This window comes from Colius striatus, chromosome 4 (assembly GCF_028858725.1).
Source record: "Colius striatus isolate bColStr4 chromosome 4, bColStr4.1.hap1, whole genome shotgun sequence".
Classification (NCBI taxonomy): Eukaryota; Metazoa; Chordata; class Aves; order Coliiformes; family Coliidae; genus Colius; species Colius striatus.
This window is the reverse complement of record NC_084762.1, coordinates 53,902,728-53,920,968: the sequence shown is the minus strand read 5'-3', so window position 1 is coordinate 53,920,968 and position 18,241 is coordinate 53,902,728. Positions and strand designations below refer to the sequence as shown.

At 41.8% G+C, this 18,241-nt stretch overlaps 1 protein-coding gene across 1 annotated transcript in view; it reads right to left on the bottom strand.

The window, feature by feature from the left end:
• Positions 1-1,018: 1,018 nt before the first annotated feature.
• Positions 1,019-18,241, bottom strand: part of LOC133625370 (chloride channel protein C-like) — a 91,747-nt gene continuing 74,524 nt past the window's right edge. Inside the window, exons 14-17 of the mRNA XM_061995877.1 lie at positions 14,768-14,861; positions 13,686-13,781; positions 11,377-11,587; positions 1,019-1,302 (exon numbers count right to left, since the gene is read on the bottom strand). Of these exons, the coding sequence (XP_061851861.1) occupies positions 1,019-1,302; positions 11,377-11,587; positions 13,686-13,781; positions 14,768-14,861 (685 nt within the window). The remainder of the gene's footprint in view (positions 1,303-11,376; positions 11,588-13,685; positions 13,782-14,767; positions 14,862-18,241) is intronic.

Genomic DNA, 18,241 nt, shown 5'->3' with positions numbered 1-18,241 from the left:
TTCACAAATACAGGAGTCCAGACAATATAGCATTTCAAGTAGATACTAAATTAGCAATGGTAGGCAATTTTTAACTAATACAAACCTCTCCCTCAAAAGAAACCCCAAACAAACAACTACACGTGACAATTGCTTATGTTCCTTTTGCCGCTAAACGATGTTATGCTGAAAATTGTCCTTGAAATATGAATAATCCCAAATCCCAGTGGCCTTGGCCTCCCTGACAGCCAGTCTGGAAGCCTGGAATTATGGCTCTTGACTTGTTCCCCAACAAATGCACAGTCAGCCAGCTGTTACAGCATGGGGCTGTGTCCTTCAGATCATTTGGCTCCCAAAAACCATACAAGGAGTCAATGCATCCATTCTTTCAAGGAGACTACTCAATGAGGGAAAACTGAAACATGCAAGGTTCAAAAGGGCAACAGAGTCAATTGCTACTAAAATTCAACATCCAAACTACTTGCTCTAACTCATTTGAGGACTGCTGGTTGTCAATGTGTCTCAAAGAAAGATCATTTGAGAAAGCCCTCTAACGTACAGAGCATTTTCTATCAGTCACTGGCACCTGCCCCACTGTCACTGTGAGATGACCCTTGTGTTGGTAGTTCTCCACTCCTTGTTGAAGCCTGAGGAAACCTGAGCAGTGCGAGAGCCCTGAGTGCTTGAATTTTGTGGCCTTACCAAGGGTCCCTCCCAACTGTACTTACCCGTGGCCAAGGAGACACATTTCATCACAGCTCCAGGCCATTAATCCCTGGGGTCACAGCCCTGCCCGGCCCGGCTAGTGTGCCTCCGCTGGTGGGCGCTGCATCTGACTCTGACCGCCACTCGCGGGCAGGCCCCGTCCTCACGGCTCGGCCGCTGGCCCTAACCCACGCCGGCAGACTGAAACCCGACAAACTGCCTCCTCCGCAGAACACGGGAGGCAACGCAGCCGCCTGCGCCGTTCCCCGAGGCGGAGCGGTGGCACAGGCGGCAGGGAGGCCGCTCCGCGGGCGGCCGCGCAGGAGCGGAGGGCTCACCCGCGGCCCCGCAGACCCGCCGCCAAGCCGTTGGTCAGGGCGGCATCTAGCGGCCGTGGCCGGCGCCGCCGCTTCCGCAGGCCGGGAGTCCGCCCGGCGCCGCGGCGGGCGGCCCGGCAGCAGCTCCGGGCCGCGGCGGGGGACGGGGCTGCGGCGCCGGGAGGCGGCGGGCCGGGGGCGGCAGGGGAGCAGGTGGCGCCTCTCTGCCCCGTCGGCTGGTGCCGCTCGGGGGTCTCCCGCCTGGCGCGGGCGGCGTTTCGTCCCCAGCTGCGATCTGGCTCTGTTCGGGTCGTAATTCACCGCAAAGCGTAACCTCTTCCTTTTAATTAAAAGCGACACGGGCGCGAACGCGGCGCCCCGTAAGGTGCCTTTTCCAAGTGGTGATGTGAACGGCGGCCTGAGGCTCTCTGCCTGCCTGACCACTCCACATACTCTCCTCGCAAGCACCCCTGCAGTCACCAAATACTGCTGTCAACTCTGTAACAGAGATCTCGTTTGCCAATCAAATGTTACAGAAAATAATGTGTGTGCTACAGGAAATTGCAGCCATTTAGCAACTGTGCAAGAAACTTGTGGGTCAACAGCTATGCAGGGGCTTCATCAAGAAGCGAGGTGGGTGCATAACAGGGCTGGCAGCACTGGGACGGAGAGCTGGGCCAGAAAGGAGACACAGTGCAGAGAGGGGAGGTTGCAAAACACAGGCAGCTACACTGGAGATCAGACCACATGTGGGATCTGAAATCCACGCTCCTGAGAAGAAACGGCATGTAACCCTTAACAATATTGAATGGTCGTGACCCAAGTTTGAAATCTCTTCTGAAGGAACGGCATCTCTACTAATCCAATTCCCACTATGAGCACACCAGGGCAGTGGTTCAAGGATGACTCGGAGGGAAGGCTGCCATTTCCTGACTCACCATCCCTGCTTCCTGTAGCCTGGCCTTTCAAGTCCCCGTCCTGTTACCAGCTCCTAAAGTGAACCCTCTTATCATGTGAAGTGCGATGAAGTCACAGGCCCCCACAGACTATGTCTATATACATATTCTCCCTCCTCCATGTTTCTGTCTGGAAATTTGTTGCTCATACAGTTCATATGAACATTTTTCTCACTCAGATCCAAGAAAAATTATTCATAAAATGAATCAGATTTGCCAGTAACTGCATGGATCGTGAGAGTTGATTAAGTTATTTTGTACCTCTGTGTCAGATGCTCTGATCCTGTGGAAAGGTTTCCTATTAAGTTTTATCCATAAAAAGCTGAAAACTCACCTGATAGTGCGTCTCCTGTCAAAAACGCCAAGTAGAATGAATGCAGAAGTATTTAGCAAAAAACCCTCCCAGTTAACAGCAGTGGATTTGAGATAGGGATGCTACTCCCAAATGATAAAAAGGTATTCCTTACTATCTTAGTAATACTATGCATGCTTTACCTGCCACCTCCAAAAAAAAGGGAAGAGCATACCTGAACAGGAACATATACTGAGGCATTTCGCAGTTGAGAGGTCCTGATCTTTTAGCTATAAGCTTAACCAGTTAGCTCTGTCTGTTTTAGTCTGTTCAGGCAAACGTAATTAACAACATTGGATAGTCTTTCCCAAAATGCTAACTCTAATCTTTGAATACATAAATCACTAAAGAATACTGCATATAGCCCCTGATCTGCTATGTTTATTTCTGCAGAGGCCTTTCATGCAGCTCTATTTAAGTTCACTTAAGTGCACAAAACTCGAAATAAGGTGTCACTTGGGTGACATCTTATCCCAGGGGAGCTGTGAGCGTGCCTTGGGTAGCCTCACCAAGGTCTGCTTGGGCTTCACATAGTTTTAGCTCACTAGTCCATGCACCTATCTTACTTAACAATATCCCAACTCCATGCAATGGGAAACCTCAGTGAGCACCAACCCTACACAATAGTTCAGTCTCACAGGGGTGAAATGCAGGCAGAGGGGCCAAAAGGGCCCTACAGAGTCTTTAGACCAGGCCTCCGTCTATGCCAGTAGCTTGCTTTTCATGGAAAGTGCCTTACTGAATGCAGATGCAGCCATAGGTCAGCTTCTTCTTGAGGTGCTCTCTAAACTCTTTTTCTGTCTCCCATTGCTGAAGTCACCCCACTGGAGATTTCCCTGGTGGTACTTAAAGCCTTATTTTCCATCCCATACACTGGAAAGACCCCATTTTCAACATTTACTGTGGATTTCTTCTTTATTTTCTTTGGTCTTTCATCTCCATTGCCGCCAACATGCAAACAATTTAAGAGAATTCTTTCTGGCTGAGGGAAGAAACACAACGAAGCAGAGAATAATAGATACAAAATGAGTGTCTGTGGCTGAGAAGGGTTCCATGTTGAGCAGACATAAAAACACCAACAGCAAACAAATACAAAATCAATTAACCCATACCAGAGAAATTGTGGAGGGCTACACAAGAAACAAGATGTAGAGGTACAAAGCTCAGTCTGTCCCAAGAAAGCCAGAGAGACTGTTGACAAGTAAGTTTATCATTCTGTGTCCCGCCAAACTCCTATTACAGCATTCAGCAACCATCAGCCCACCCAAGTCCTACTGTCAAAGGAGCTGTATGTTCTCACTGACAAATGTAAAGAGTTGTGGAAAAATATAGCCAAACCCCAAAGCCTCATACATAGCACCTTACGTTTTTTGACTGTTATAAAACCACCCCAAGTAATTTCCAAGATCATGGCCAGACGCTAATGAATAATTTTCCAAGACAATGTTGTGGATGTTTCTGTTAACATGTTGAGTGTGTCACTTTAATTTCTTCATTTGGAGTTCCTCAGTGCTAATAGGCATTACGTTCCTTTCAAGAGACAGCAGAGAACATCACAGAACAATGCGCTCAGTCCAGAGCTATCTTCTAGAAGGAGGAGGAAATTGTGCTTTTCCAAGAGCAATTGAACAACTTTTCGGAGGAAAAGTTTCTGGAGTGCAGAGCAAATCAGACAGAGTGGAGAAACACACGAGGAGGAGGAGTCTGCAGCAGGAGCAGACACAGGAGAGAGAGGCAGAGGAGACAGAGACAATCAAGGGCCCAAACTGATGTATGTAAATATCTCTCCTAGGGTGCTGAGTGAGGAGTGACTTCCTAATGGTGCAGGAAGCCACTGAAAGTTGTGGGCTGAGAAAAACAGGGGAGAAGGCAGAAGTGAGTTAAAAGTCTTTCATTTCCATTGTCTGCAAGATGCTTTTTACAAAAATCATTGCTCTAGCTTACTTTCCATTGATGTCATGTTCTCTTTGGTGGCATATATACCAAAACTTGAACAACACAGAGATTAGCATGGCACCTGCACAAGTTGCTTTGGGGACGGCGGGAAGGCTCCACAGTACAGGAGAAATACTGGCATACTGGACTGAGTCTAACAGTGGGCCCCCAGACTGCTGAGAGAACTGGAGCACAGGCGTATAAGGAGAGGCTTAGAGAGATGAACCTGTTCAACTTCCAGAATAGAAGGCTCAGAGGAGACCTGATTGCTGAAACTACCTGACTTCAGGGTACAGAGAAGACAGAGCTAGAGTCTTCAGTGGGTGCACAATGATAGGCAGTGGGCACGCAAGTTGGAACATGAGAAATTCTAATTAAATATTTTTTAAGTATTTTATCATGAACATGGTCAAATACTGGAAAAGAGCATGTGGGCTCTTCATCTTGGAGGTGTCAAGGGCTTGACTGGGCATGACCTTGAGCTAAATGATCTAGTCAGACCTCCTCTGAGCAGGAGTTGGACTATATGACCTCCAGAAGACCCTTTCAACCTATTTTCTTCTGTGATTCTGTGAAACTCGATTTCTAGGTCCAAAGAGCTAGAAATCTTCACCTTAAAGAAAAGGTACAAGAAAGATCTCTGTCAGAGATCTGTCCCATCCAGGCCAATTACAGAAATTTCATGGCATTTTTTTTAATAACTGTTCTTGGCATACCAGATAATATTAGTCCTTGATATTTGTATGTCCTGCAAGACACTACTATGTTGGGCATTTAATTCACCAAGCTATTTTTAATTCGTTCTTTTTTACCTTTATGCCCTGCTGTCAACCCATAACTTATATCAACACTAATCCCTATCCAATTGCTTGTCCTGTGAGGATTAAAAACATTTCTACAGGTAGTAGTCTGTATGATTGTAGGGTAATGGAGATACACATGGTTTGGTTTCCCTCTTTTTTTGGTTTTTTGGGTTTTTTTTTCCTAAAAGGAAATGCATACCCTCATCCAGTAGTTACCCTGTCTTCTAAATTACAAATGATTGTTACAAAATGACTGGGTTCCTTGCCTGCATATGTGCACACATACACATGTACATGTTCACATCTGTACAAATACATACATACCAGACATGGCAAGTTTTATGCATTTCTTGTTTTCCATCTCATGCTTACACAGAAACTCATATCTCACCTAGAGTAGGTCACATAGGAACTCATCCAAGTGGGTTTTGAATGTGTCCAGAGGAGACTCCACAATCCATCTGGGCAGCCCATTCCAGTGCTCCATCACCCTCATAGTGAAGAAATTCTTCCTCGTATTACTTTGGAACCTCTTATATTCTAGCTTATACCCATTTCCCCTTGTCCTATCATTGGACATCATTGAGAAGAGCCTGACTCAATCCTCCTGACAACCACCCTTTACATATGTGTAAACATTTATGAGGTCACCCTTCAGTCTCCTCCAAGCTAAAGAGCCGCGGCTCAGTCTTTCCTCATAAGGGAGATGCTCCACTCCCTTCATTGTCTTGGTGGCCCTGTGCTGAACTCTCTCCAGCAGCCTGTCCTTGAACTGAGGGGCCCAAATCTGGACACAATATTCCAGATGTGATATCATGAGAGCAGAGGGGGAGGAGAACCTCTCTTGACCTAATAACCACAGCCCTTCTAATACACCCCGGGATGCCATTGGTCTTATTGGCCACAAGGGCACATTGCTGGCTCAGGGACATCCTGCTGTCCACCAAGACCCCCAGGTCCCTTTCCCCTACACTGCTCTCTAACAGTTCATTCCCCATCCTGTACTGGTACATGGGGTTATTCTTTCCCAGATGCAAGACTCTACACTTGCCCTTTATCACGAGCTTTTGTGTCTATTTTACAAGAGGTTAGTATTGATAAGAAGTCAAGAGTCTGAAGTTCTCTTAGATCTGCCACAGACACTTCCCAATCCGTAGTGTCATAGAATCATAAAATGGTAGGGGTTGGAAGACATCTCTAGGAATCATCTAGTCTAATCCTCTTGCTAAAGCAGGTTCACCTAGAAGTGAAACTTTTTGTGTTCCAGCTTATGTCCATTTATCCCTAGTCCTGTCACTCAACACTACAGAAAACAGTGTTGCCCCATCCTCCTGACATTCACCCTTTAGGTACTTAGAAGTGTTGATGAGGTCTCCCCTTAATCTTATCTTTTCTAAGCTACTTCATATCCACAACTCAGCTCCACTGTATACAAGAGAGGTGATAATAGCAACATCACAGCTGAAGCCATGGAGCTTCCCATCTACAAAGCTCTTTGCAGATACAAACTGCACAAAAATACTAATTCTTTTCTGTAACCCCTTCAAAATAAAATATGCAGAAACTGGTAATTCCTTACAATTTGATGGTGTAATGGAGTAAGGAGTGACCTCAGCAACAGAACATTGGGTCTTTGCAAATAATCTGTAATCTCAGACAAGCAAGATACATCAGTTATGAGATACTGTGAGTTAGTCAACCATTCCTTTGCTTTGGCCCCTCAGATGTGTTCTAGGCATTGATTAGATTCACACAGTGTAAGTTATTCTGGTTTGTTCCATACCTCAAGTAAGCAGCAGTAACTCCTCATATGTTTGAACTCTGATGCTGGCATTCCCACACTATACCGTGTTAGACATTCAGACAACTGTGCTGATCACATATTTCCTCTTACTTTAATAGGTCTTTCAGGAATGAACAAGCATTCCCTTGTATACTACTATGATTCCTACCACTTGATGGTCACACTTAATTAACCACTAGTTTAGTGGAGAGCTGGTTGCACTTCATTTCATTAAGTGATTTCATAATCACCAGAGGTACACTGACAGCTCTGTTAGCTGAAGCTATGTGAAAAGGAGCAGCAGAGACAACAGTAACATTTTGCAGCACTTCCTCATCAGTGATTTTTCCAGGCATTACTGTTGCAGAGTACAGCCACTTATGTTTCCATTCCCATTTAGCTTTTGGGCTCAAAGCTATCTCAGCCTTGAGGTAAGATGAACCATACCCTATTGCTAGTCCTTTAGCAATGATGGTCCCTGCATCCTTAAAGGCATCACTTTTATGTAGAGTAGATACTAAGAATTTCTGCATCAGTCTTCCCTCCTTTAAATCTTTTCTGTTCACGGTCAGCAAATAACACCTCATTTAAAAATGTAAGCAAGAATCAATTGAAAAACAAGAAAAGGTTCTACATTGTAATAGACCAGGCAGTTTAAAAACACTAGGCAATTAACTCTGAAGTATGTAAGGACTGTATGACAGGAAAAACGCCACCAATGTTGCATACATTAGGATAAGCACACAGACATTACAGGATACCTGTAAAACCATACATTGAAGCTGCATACCACAAAAACCTTCTCACAATAGTTTCCACTCATTCATTAGGGAAATGTAATCCACAGATGATTTCATGTTTCTAATGTCAAAGCATTTTTTTCTAATTGAATAGGGGGAATTTTGCATGGCTGTGCTTCACATCTAGATCTAAATTTCAGTCGGCTTGTATTTTAAGCCATATTTAAGTCTAAGAGAAAAAGAAGGGTTAGGAAAACATCACCATAAAGTGCAAAAAAAAAGAAGTATAGAGGTATAGAACAAGACAAAAATTATGACAATTACTTGAATATTGTTGTGAAGCCTTTTATCTGTCAGAGATTTGTATTCAGAAATTGTGAAAATTCATAAATAAATTGTATTTCACATTAAAAAAGCATCTTTGCTGTAATTATCTATTCTTTAGTTCAAATCATATGATGAAATAGCAGAACATGTAGCATTCAGTATAAGCAGAAAAGAAGAAAAACAGAATTATTTTGTGACAGAGTCAAATGATATGACTACTGGTTGCTGCTATTCCTTAGAGATCTGTGCTATATAAGGATGACGAGAATCCCATATTAATGAAAAGCTTCCTACAGATTTCATCTGTTTTCACTGCTCTATATGTATTTTCCTATTACAGTTTGTGATGAGACGATTTGCCACTGGCGTCCTGAATGTCCACATGTTTCAGGAAGTCCTGGGAGGAATCCTGTTTTGTGTGTCTTTACAAATAAACATATATTAAAAAAAAATAAAATCTAGCAATGGAACTAGAAAACAATGTACAGAAACATGCAGTATGCCATCCCCAACCCCATTCACAAGACAGTTACAAGAACTTCCATGTAAATTGTGTGAAGATTTTCTTAGAAATTGAAAATACACTTGTTTTTTTCTGACAGGGGGAAAAAAAACAAACAGTCCCACAGTACTTTTTACAACTGGCCTGCACCCTATATTATTATAAATAGTTCTTTTAATATTCCTTTAATATCTTGCACACATATACTTTTCACAGTAACTATGGTGGATCCATATCACTATTCCAACTTTAAAGGCAGAGTAAACGATACGCCAAGCATTTAAGTGACCTGTTAAAAGTTGTGTAATGAGTTACAAATATCCTGTCTGTCTCCAGCAAAGTACACTCCAACTACAGTTTGTACTGTGTCATTTAGCCACAGACACCGTAAGCAAAAAGAAATTACATTACTCAGATCTTAGAAGGGTGATACTTTTTGTACTCAATAAATCAAGGAAAAGGAAATCAGCAATGGGCTTTGAACCAAAAATGCAAATTCATAGCAAGGTTATTCAGATCTGCTTATCAAGAGAAGAAGAGATTCTTTCTGCCTTAAGGAGAAATCACTTGGGGATTCTAGATAAGATCTATTGTTCTGCTAGCACACAAACCCTAATTCCTTCAAGAAAAACTTTGCATTTTTCAGGTAGGTGAGGCATAGACCTTACTAGTGGACTGATTAACAAAAGATTACTAACTGTAATAGATCTAAATAAAACTTTGTTTCTCTTAGATGGATGATGTGCAAAGCATTTATCACCCGTTTATGACATATTTTAACTGATGATTTAAAGAACCTTTTGTAGATACCTTCATAAGTTTCTGGGCTGGCAGCTATTTACGATGACTGAATCACAGAACCACAGAATCACAGAATCTTAAGGGTTGGAAAGGACCTTGACAGATCATCTAATCCAACCCACTTGTCAGAGCAGGACCACCTAGAGTAGGTCACACAGGAACTTGTCCAGATGGATTTTGAATGTCTCCAGAGAAGAGATTCCACAATCCATCTGGGCAGCCCATTCCAGTTGCTCCATCACTCTTGTATTTCTTTGGAACCTTGTGTTCCAGTTTATACTCATTTCCCCTTGTCCTACCATTGGACATCATTGAGAAGAGCCTGGTTCCATCCTCCTGACAACCATCCTTTACATTTTTGTAAATGTTAATGAGGTCACCCCTCAGTCTCCTCCCAGCTAAAGAGCCCCAGCCCCCTCAGCCTTTTATCATAAGGGAAATGCTCCACTCCATCATCTTGGTGGCCCTGTGCTGAACTCTCTCCAGCAGCTCCCTGTCCTTCTTGAACTGAGGGGCCCAGAACTGGACACAATATTCCAGATGTGGTCTCACGAAAGCAGAGGGGAAGGAGAACCTCTCTCGACCGACTAACCACAGCCTTCTAATACACCCCAGGATGCCATTGGTCTTATTGGCCACAAGGGCACATTACTGGCTCATACTCATCCTGCTGCCCACCAAAACCTCCAGGTCCCTTTCCCCTACACTGCTCTCTAACAGTTCATTCCCCAACCTGTACTGGTACATGGGGTTTATTCTTTCCCAGATGCAAGACTCTACACCTGCCCTTGTTGAATTTCATTAGATTTCTCCCCGTCCAACTCTCCAGCCTGTCAAGGTCTCGTTGAATGGTAGCACAGCCTTCTGGGGATACTTAAGTTTTAAAAAGCCGTGCATTCTCTGTCATGCTGCAAAAGACAGGATCCAGCAGAGGAAGCAGGAAAAAAAAACCAACTAATCTTTGATTCATAGGAGACACAATGATTCATAAGAGACACAAAGCTGCATGATTCAAGTACTAGAAATTCACTTTCAGGATTTTTGGCAAGCTTTTATAACTAGTAAATTATTACTAGCTTTCCTTGATATTCATCGTAACAACATTAATAGTGGTGGATTCCTTCATACACATTTGATTTTAGTATCTGAATCTGTGGGAATCCCTCTGGTATTTAACAGAACAAAATTAAACATCAATTACAAAGTCATAGAAGGAAATCTAAAAGCATCTTTAGCCAAAACAAAATTGTTCACATTAGTCTATTAGCAAAAAACACTTTCCAAGGTTTCAAAGATTGTATGACTCCAAAATCATGAAGAATTGTTTCATTTGTGCTCAGTTTGTAAATATGCTGATATACACACAAAAACTATTCTCACCGTTTATTACGTTGCTTCACCATTATTAGAATTTGCCCCATACCTCACTGCACATTAACTTAACTAAAAATGTTATCATATTAGGTGAAAGGAGAGAGAGCCTACAGTATGCAGTAATTGAAAGAAACGTGGGCAACAGAAAAGCATGTCAAGTTTCTTACACTGAGAAGTGTGATGAGAATTTGGCAGGAGTCTCACAGTCAATACCTTTCTCTTACACGCAGTTCTCCCTTTCAATTTCTAATGCATATAGGCCAGTAAGAAAGGCCAATCCCTGTTCCTTTCAGTTACTCACCTCTCTCAAGGCAAAATTTCTTCTCAGTTAAATACACATATTTCAACATAAAAATGATGATATGGAAACATTCTCCTCTTTAACAGGCCAATACTCAGAGGTTGAAGGTTTAGTCCTTGCTGGAAGACTTTGCCAACATAACTGCTGCTAATGGTTTTAACATATTTTTCATTGGGAGGCACAGACACAGTGAGGTAAAAGTATTTCTAACATCTACCCCTTACAACTATTTTATGTACATCTTCCATAAACATATGAATTCTTTTTTTTGCCTCACAAGCATTTAAATGAATGAATTTTGCAATCATCAAACAGCTGAAGAGACCTAGCTCTGGACTACAATCCCATATGTATAGATACAACAATTTTTAAGTATCTCTTCTCCAGAAGGGTTCAGGTGGAAAAGCTCTGATTATTGTTTCATGAAGAACAATATGGGCTCAGAAGGAAGTGACAAAGCCTAAGAACACATCCATGGCCTTGAATCCAGAGGCTGCTGACCCACATTAGGGCTCTGCGGTTCCAGCTGAAGCCTGAGCCTTTCCTTCAGTGGCCAAGGCATCAGTTCCTTCCTGGTGATCACCCCAACCACTCGGTTCTGCGGGTCAACAACAGTGAGGTGGCGTAGCCCCAGGGTGCGAAAGATGATGTAGGTGCGCTGCAGTGAGAAATGAGCTTGGACTGACATTGCAGATTTGTTTATGTATGGCTCCTGTAAGGCAAAGAGAGAGGACATAGAATACAAAAGCATGAGTGTGCTCCTGCCACAGGGGAGGCAGAGCAAGGAGGCTGGGGAGGGACAAGTCTCAGGCTTAAAGGACACCACAGCAGCCAATAAGAACATTAGTTCTTTTCTCTCTGTTGCCTGTCTCCACTTTTACCTAAAACATCAGGAAATACCACAGTAAAAAGAAAAAAATACTTTCTTTTTTTGATAAACCATCAGTTTCACTCTAAGCAAACTGTTAACACTGGAATGTACCTGTATCTCACAGGCTAGAAAAGCAAAGTTAAGCTCCTTTGATATAGTCTGAGTTTTTACTTAGAAATAACCAGTGACCTCAATATTAAGTCTTAAGATTTTTTTATAGCTGCTATCTCATTACACAACCATTTATGACATCCTGTAATATTTTCCATTAAATGCTTATAAAAGTCAATCTACACAGAAACATAGATTGTGAGGAGGACAGAGAAAACAATCATATGGCTCTGAGGAGGAGTGGGCCTGCAATTACTAAACTCTGGCCACTGAAAAATATGAGGGTCATAACTGTTTCTTGGTAGAGGTAAAGACCATTTTATTGTTAACCAAGCTGGTCTTTATAGCTTATGTAGGTGTTCAAAAAGTTTTCAGTTTCCACAAAATTATACAGCATCTTTCTTATGACTTGGCCAGCTCTGTCAAAGACGGTGTATTAAGATTCCCAAGTGTCTACTTCCCCAGGCAGAGGAGAAATGAAAGAACTGATAAAATAATATAAATAAATGCACAGTACAGAGGGACCCATCTTCTCTCCCTCTCATCAGTTTACAGGACTGACAAGACATTGAAAAACATAAGGAGGAAAAAATTAAAGACAAAAAGGTTTCCCGTTTCTGTACTAGATACAATTTTGCTGTGGAACTCATTGCCACAGGAAATCATTAGGCCAAAGAACTTCGCAATGGATATTTCCGTAGATATCAGAAACAGAGCTTTCAGGACTGATAATGACAAATTGTTGGAAAAGATATGAAACTGTGCTTAATGGATCACATCGGTTACTAAAATCTAGGTATCAACATGGAACCTAATTGAGTGCAATAGGTATCTCATAACAAAAATGTCATGTTTCCCTGTGGAGCAAAGACCAAGTCTCAGCTGAGCTGGCTTCTACTCCCATGTATGACCTCCTCTTGAACTTAGGAAAGCTGTGTATTCTCTCTGCACCTCAGTTTCCCCATCTATTAAAAGGAAACTCTTAAACCAAGCTAGATAAATGCATATTAGGAGGACTGTGGGTTTTATAACTTTTCTCTCCATCTAGCTATTCTGAAAGCAAGGAATTCAGACTAGATGGATCTCAAACTCAGTCTCATCTTCTTTACGCATGAGTAAACATGAGCAGATTTCGTATCTCTTGAAATAAAACCCATTTGAATTAGGCTCTCTAGCCTGGATTTCCTAGTGTCCTTCCACCTCAGTTTTGGTGCTGTAGGCTGGTGATTCATCGATGCGGAAGCTACACGTATTTTTTTAATAAGGTTTTTATTTTAGGCCTTATTTGGTACACCAGATACATTATTGCTTTTGGATCCAGTATTTCAGTACAGTATTTAGGAAATAAATGTGGCAATGTTTTTTTTTTTTTTTAAAGAAAGAGAAAAAAATATAAGCTTTATTTATAAGTTGATATATAGGCACTGTACTGTAATGGAGCCTAAAATCTCAAAAGCATTGCTTTATATTTGCTTTATACGACTATAAGAGCCAAATAATGACATTTAAATGATCTATTCCATTAACATTGTATCATTTTGTCAATCTGGAATGTATTTTAATCAAAAGCCCCCTTGAAATGGTCTCCTTTGTTGTATTTTCTTTTTGGCTCATTTTATCAACATCTGTTATGTTTATACAATATGAATTAAAACTTCGGAATGCTGTTTGTACTCAGCTACTTTTGTTGAGAATGTAACGTCCCAGGATTGGCAGTGTTTATGTAAATCAGTGCGGCTGACACAGCCATCATAAACAAATGAGAAAATATAACAAACACATTGTTCATGGAGGAAATGTTTGTTTTTAGAGTTGGCTTCAGTCTTACCAGATTGATGAAGAGTTGCTGATACTGGGGATCTGTAGTGTAGTGATTCAGCAGCATGGTTAGGCGCGACAGATTGGGCAACTTCTTCACTGTTATCTGGAATAGGCAAGAACCCATTTCTCTTTCCTTCTGCATTGCACAGTAGAACCCAAGGTTCAAAAGCTTTCTTAAGAAAAAGCTTTCTAGCAAAGCTACACTAGCAGAGTTTGGCCAAACTTTATAAATTCTTTTGCCAATAAGGCTTAAATTAGCAGTTTCAAATAAAACACACTTTTAAAAAAAAAAACAACTCTTTTTTCCCTTAATGTAACTGTGTCTCTATTAAGACAATGTGAGTTATATTGGGGTGAGATTTTTTCATGCTGTGAAAACTCATATACTAAGTGGTTATTAACATGATAGTTTAGTGCAGAAAAATGCAACAAAACTGGTATCAGCCATCCATCGATCTTCATCCCTCTTGCATTTGTATGCTGGCAACTCCTCCAGTACATAATTGCCCCGCTCCTTCCCAACGTTTCTTTGCCAGCCAGATTCTCAAGTGCAAACCAAGCCTCAGAAATATATGACTTTCCAGTTGTGACACTATAAATTGTTCAAAACTACAGGACCAGTCTTGCATGACCAGTAACACATGATTTTCTTCTACCACGCTTTATGTTTACTATTCCTAAAAATCCTTTAGTCATCTATCACAGGGAAGAATGCTACATGCTTTTCAAGTTTGAAAGCTTTTATAAACACTTATCATTCAGAGAGGTGTTTTCCTATACAGAATTAAACATTATAATAATTCTACTATTCAAAGAGAAGTTGATAGATATAAGGTTGGAACAGCCTATCTGAGTGAGGAAATTCTTTGCCAACAGTCTTGCACAACTTCCAGACTCTGAGTGGCATTATATTTTATGACAGTTGTACCTAGAAGCTCTCTGGTCATCCTTTAATTTAAATTTTACCTGACCGCTTCTTTCCCTCAATCACATCTATTACATCATTTCTTTGTTCACGGAGAGCTCATCCTAAATCACCCAATATATACACTGATTAAACAAGGAAAAAAGTGGAATAAAAGAGGTTACCTTCTCATAGGTTAGAGGATGAGAGGAGAAAGACTCATCATTTGTCTCTGGTTCAAAGATGTACTCATTCTCCAGCAGAATGCACAGCTCTAACCTAAGGTTAGATAAGAAGATTACATTAATTACAAGGTCCACATTTTAAAATTCAAGTACATAATGCATTAGCATCAGATCTATGATGGTACCTCAAATACTGTGTTGCCTTAGTGTAAGAAGGATATCAAACTATTCCTGTGAGTCCAGAGAAGGGTGACCAAGATGGTGAAAGGCCTCAAGGGCAATACTCAAGTGGTCACTTGGTTTGTTCAGTTTACAGAATCATAGAATCATTTCAGTTGAAAAAGATCTTTAAGATCAAGTCCAACCACTAACCTAGCACTGCAAAGCCCATTATTAACCATGTCCTTCAGCACCTCATCTACACATCTTTTAAACGTCTCCAGGGATAGTGACTCTACCACCTCCCTTGGTAGCCTGTTCCAGTGTTTAACAACCTTCTCAGTGAAAAAAGCTCTTCTTAATCTCCAATCTAAACCTCTCCTGGACTTGAGTCCATTTCCTCTTGTCCTATCACTCCGTACTTGGAAGATGAGACCAACCCCCAACTTACTTCAAAGTCCTTTTAGGTAGCTGTAGAGAGTGATCATGTCTCCCCTCATACTCCTCCAGGCTAAAGATCCTCAGTTCTCTCAGACACTCTACATAAGACTTGTTCTCTAGACTCTTCACTAGCTTCATTGCCCATCTCTGAACATGCTCCAGCACTTCAGCATCTTTCTTGTAGTGAGAGGCCCAAAACTGAACACACTACTCAAGGTGCGGCCTCACCAGTGCTGAGTGAGAGGGCGACAATCACTTCCTTGGCCCTGCTGGTCAATACAAGCCAGGATGCCATTGACCTTCTTGGCCATTTGGGCACATTGCTGGCTCATATTCAGGCAGCTGCAACCAACAGCGTCAGCTTTTTTTCCACCAGGCAGCTTTCCAGCCACTCTTCCTCAAGTCTGTAGCGTTGCACGGGGTTGTTGTGTCCCAAGTGCAGCACCTGGCATTTGGCCTTGTTAAATCTCATGCAGTTTGCCTCAGCCCATCACTCCAGTCTGTCCAGGTCTGTCTGATGAGCCTTCCTGTCCTCAAGCAGATCTATGCTCCTGCACAGCTTAGTATCATCAGCAAAGTTACTTAAGGTACACTTGATCCCCTCATCCAGATCACTGATAAAGATGTTAAGCAGAACAGGCCTCAACACTGAGCCTTGGAGAACAACACTAGCCACCAATTGGATTTAGCTCCATTCACCACCACTCTCTGGGTCGAGCCATCCAGCCAGTTTTCTACCCATCTCAGAGTAGGTCCATCCAAACCACGGGCAACCATTCAAGCAGTTTCTCCAGGAGGATGCTGTGTGAGATGGTGTCGAAGGCCTTACTAAAGCCAGGAAGACCATATCCACAGCCTTTCTCTCATCCACTAAGTGGATCACCTTGTCATAGAAGGAGTTTAGGAGATCTTCTTGGAGCAGAGAAGGCTGAGGTATGACCTCATCACAGTCAACAACTTTCCCCAAAGGAGGCAGTGGAGGGGGAGGTACTGATCTCTCTGGTGACCAACAATGGGAATGAAGCTTTGCATATGGAACTTCAGATTGGACAGTAGGAAAAGGCTCTTCACTAAGCAGGTGGTCTGTCACTAGAACAGGCTCCCCAGGGAAGTGATCATGGCACCAAGCCTGTCAGAGTTCAAAGAGGGTCTGGACAACGCTCTTAGTCATATGGTTTAGTTTGAAGCAGGCCTGCAAGGAGCAGGGAGTTGGACTCGACAATCTTTATGCATCCCTTCCAACTTGAGATATTCTGTGATTCTAGAACATTAGTGGGCTGACTGCATATTTCATTTTCATAAATTTCCATCAGTAATAGCAGCATCTCACAGGTGTTTTCTGGTTTAGGTTTGGCTAATTAGATTAAAAGGCATCATCTATCCTACATGTTCTTGACCTGAATCAACTTGCTTGGCAGGGCCACCTCATGCAAGATCTAGTTTGCCCCAAACAAGACAAAACCAAAAATAAGCAAATACAGTTATCTGAATATAAGTAGATGGACTATTGTTCCTTCACACATCCTTCTTAAGTAACATCTACATTAAAACACGAGATCTGCAAAAAATTTCTGTCATATTTTAAATCATCAGTGAAATCTTCTCTCACAGTACTGCATTCTAAAGTTCATCAAGACATTTAATATTCTTGCTGACTTAGTCATGTGAAAATTGATATCCTTCTTAATTATTATATCATTTCAAATCTTTCTTTAGAGTTCTCCCATGTTACACATACAAAGCCCTGACAGCAATATATTTAAAACTATCCTATATATCTTAATGTTTTCATGCTATACTCACACACTCCATCCACACTATGCACTTCCAGTCTTTTAAATTATATTTAGATAACAAACACCTTAGGGACCACTTCAAAGCTTTTTGCTTTGCAACATACTTAACATCATGTTAGCCCTGCTCTGATTACAGCTAGGAGCTCATATAATAGTACAAAGATGTGCAACACACTGCTAAATGATATGTTTGAGGAACCCAAAGGAGAGCAGACACATAATCTTCATTAGGGCCTCGAAGAAGTACAAATGAGGTACAAAGTAGCTTTTGTGACTGGAACACCAAGTATAAACTTTGACTTTTTAAAATAAATATTTCTGCATGCAAAAATACTGATTTGTTCAAACCAAAACTTGCTACAGAAATTTACTAGTTTTAACATAATGTCTCGTGGGAAAGATTAGTCTGCTTCAAGGTGGAATTAGCACTCCACAGCAGAGAATTTACACTAAAATGACATGCCTGTCAGATCCAAAGTTTGTGGTTAGTGCCCTCCCTAGGGCACCTAGGGACAGGCTATGGAAGAACTAGGTTCAACCCCTTTCTCCACACTCTCCTTCATAACAAGCATATTAGTGGCTATGTAGGGCATCTTGATTTCTCCTGTTGGAGAGGTTCCATGCTGAATAAACAGGGATCTATACAAGCAGGTCTCCAGTGTTCTCACCTTTAAAGCACATCCCATTCACAGGAAAAACAAGGAATTCTGTATCCTTCATAACTATTGAAACTTTACTTGTCTCCATATCTGACTGGCCTTGACTTTCATAAAATCTCTTTCAGATTACTAAGGAAAGTGCAACACTGCAGGAGGGCTAACTTGTGGCAAAAATCCACTGTGAAAATACTTTGCCCTGGGCTCACATCTCCCCTCCTGGGAAAGTCAGAGGCGCTAAGCCTCTTGTCATGTGCATGACAATATAGGAACATGTTGCATGCACAATTAATGGACTCGGGTTTGAGGACAATGGTGAGAATACACTAAAAATAACAGTATAGGCATGCTAAAATAGGCAAGATCTGTTTCCATTAGGCTACGTTTGGAGGAAGAAAGGGAGGGAAAATACTTATATTCAC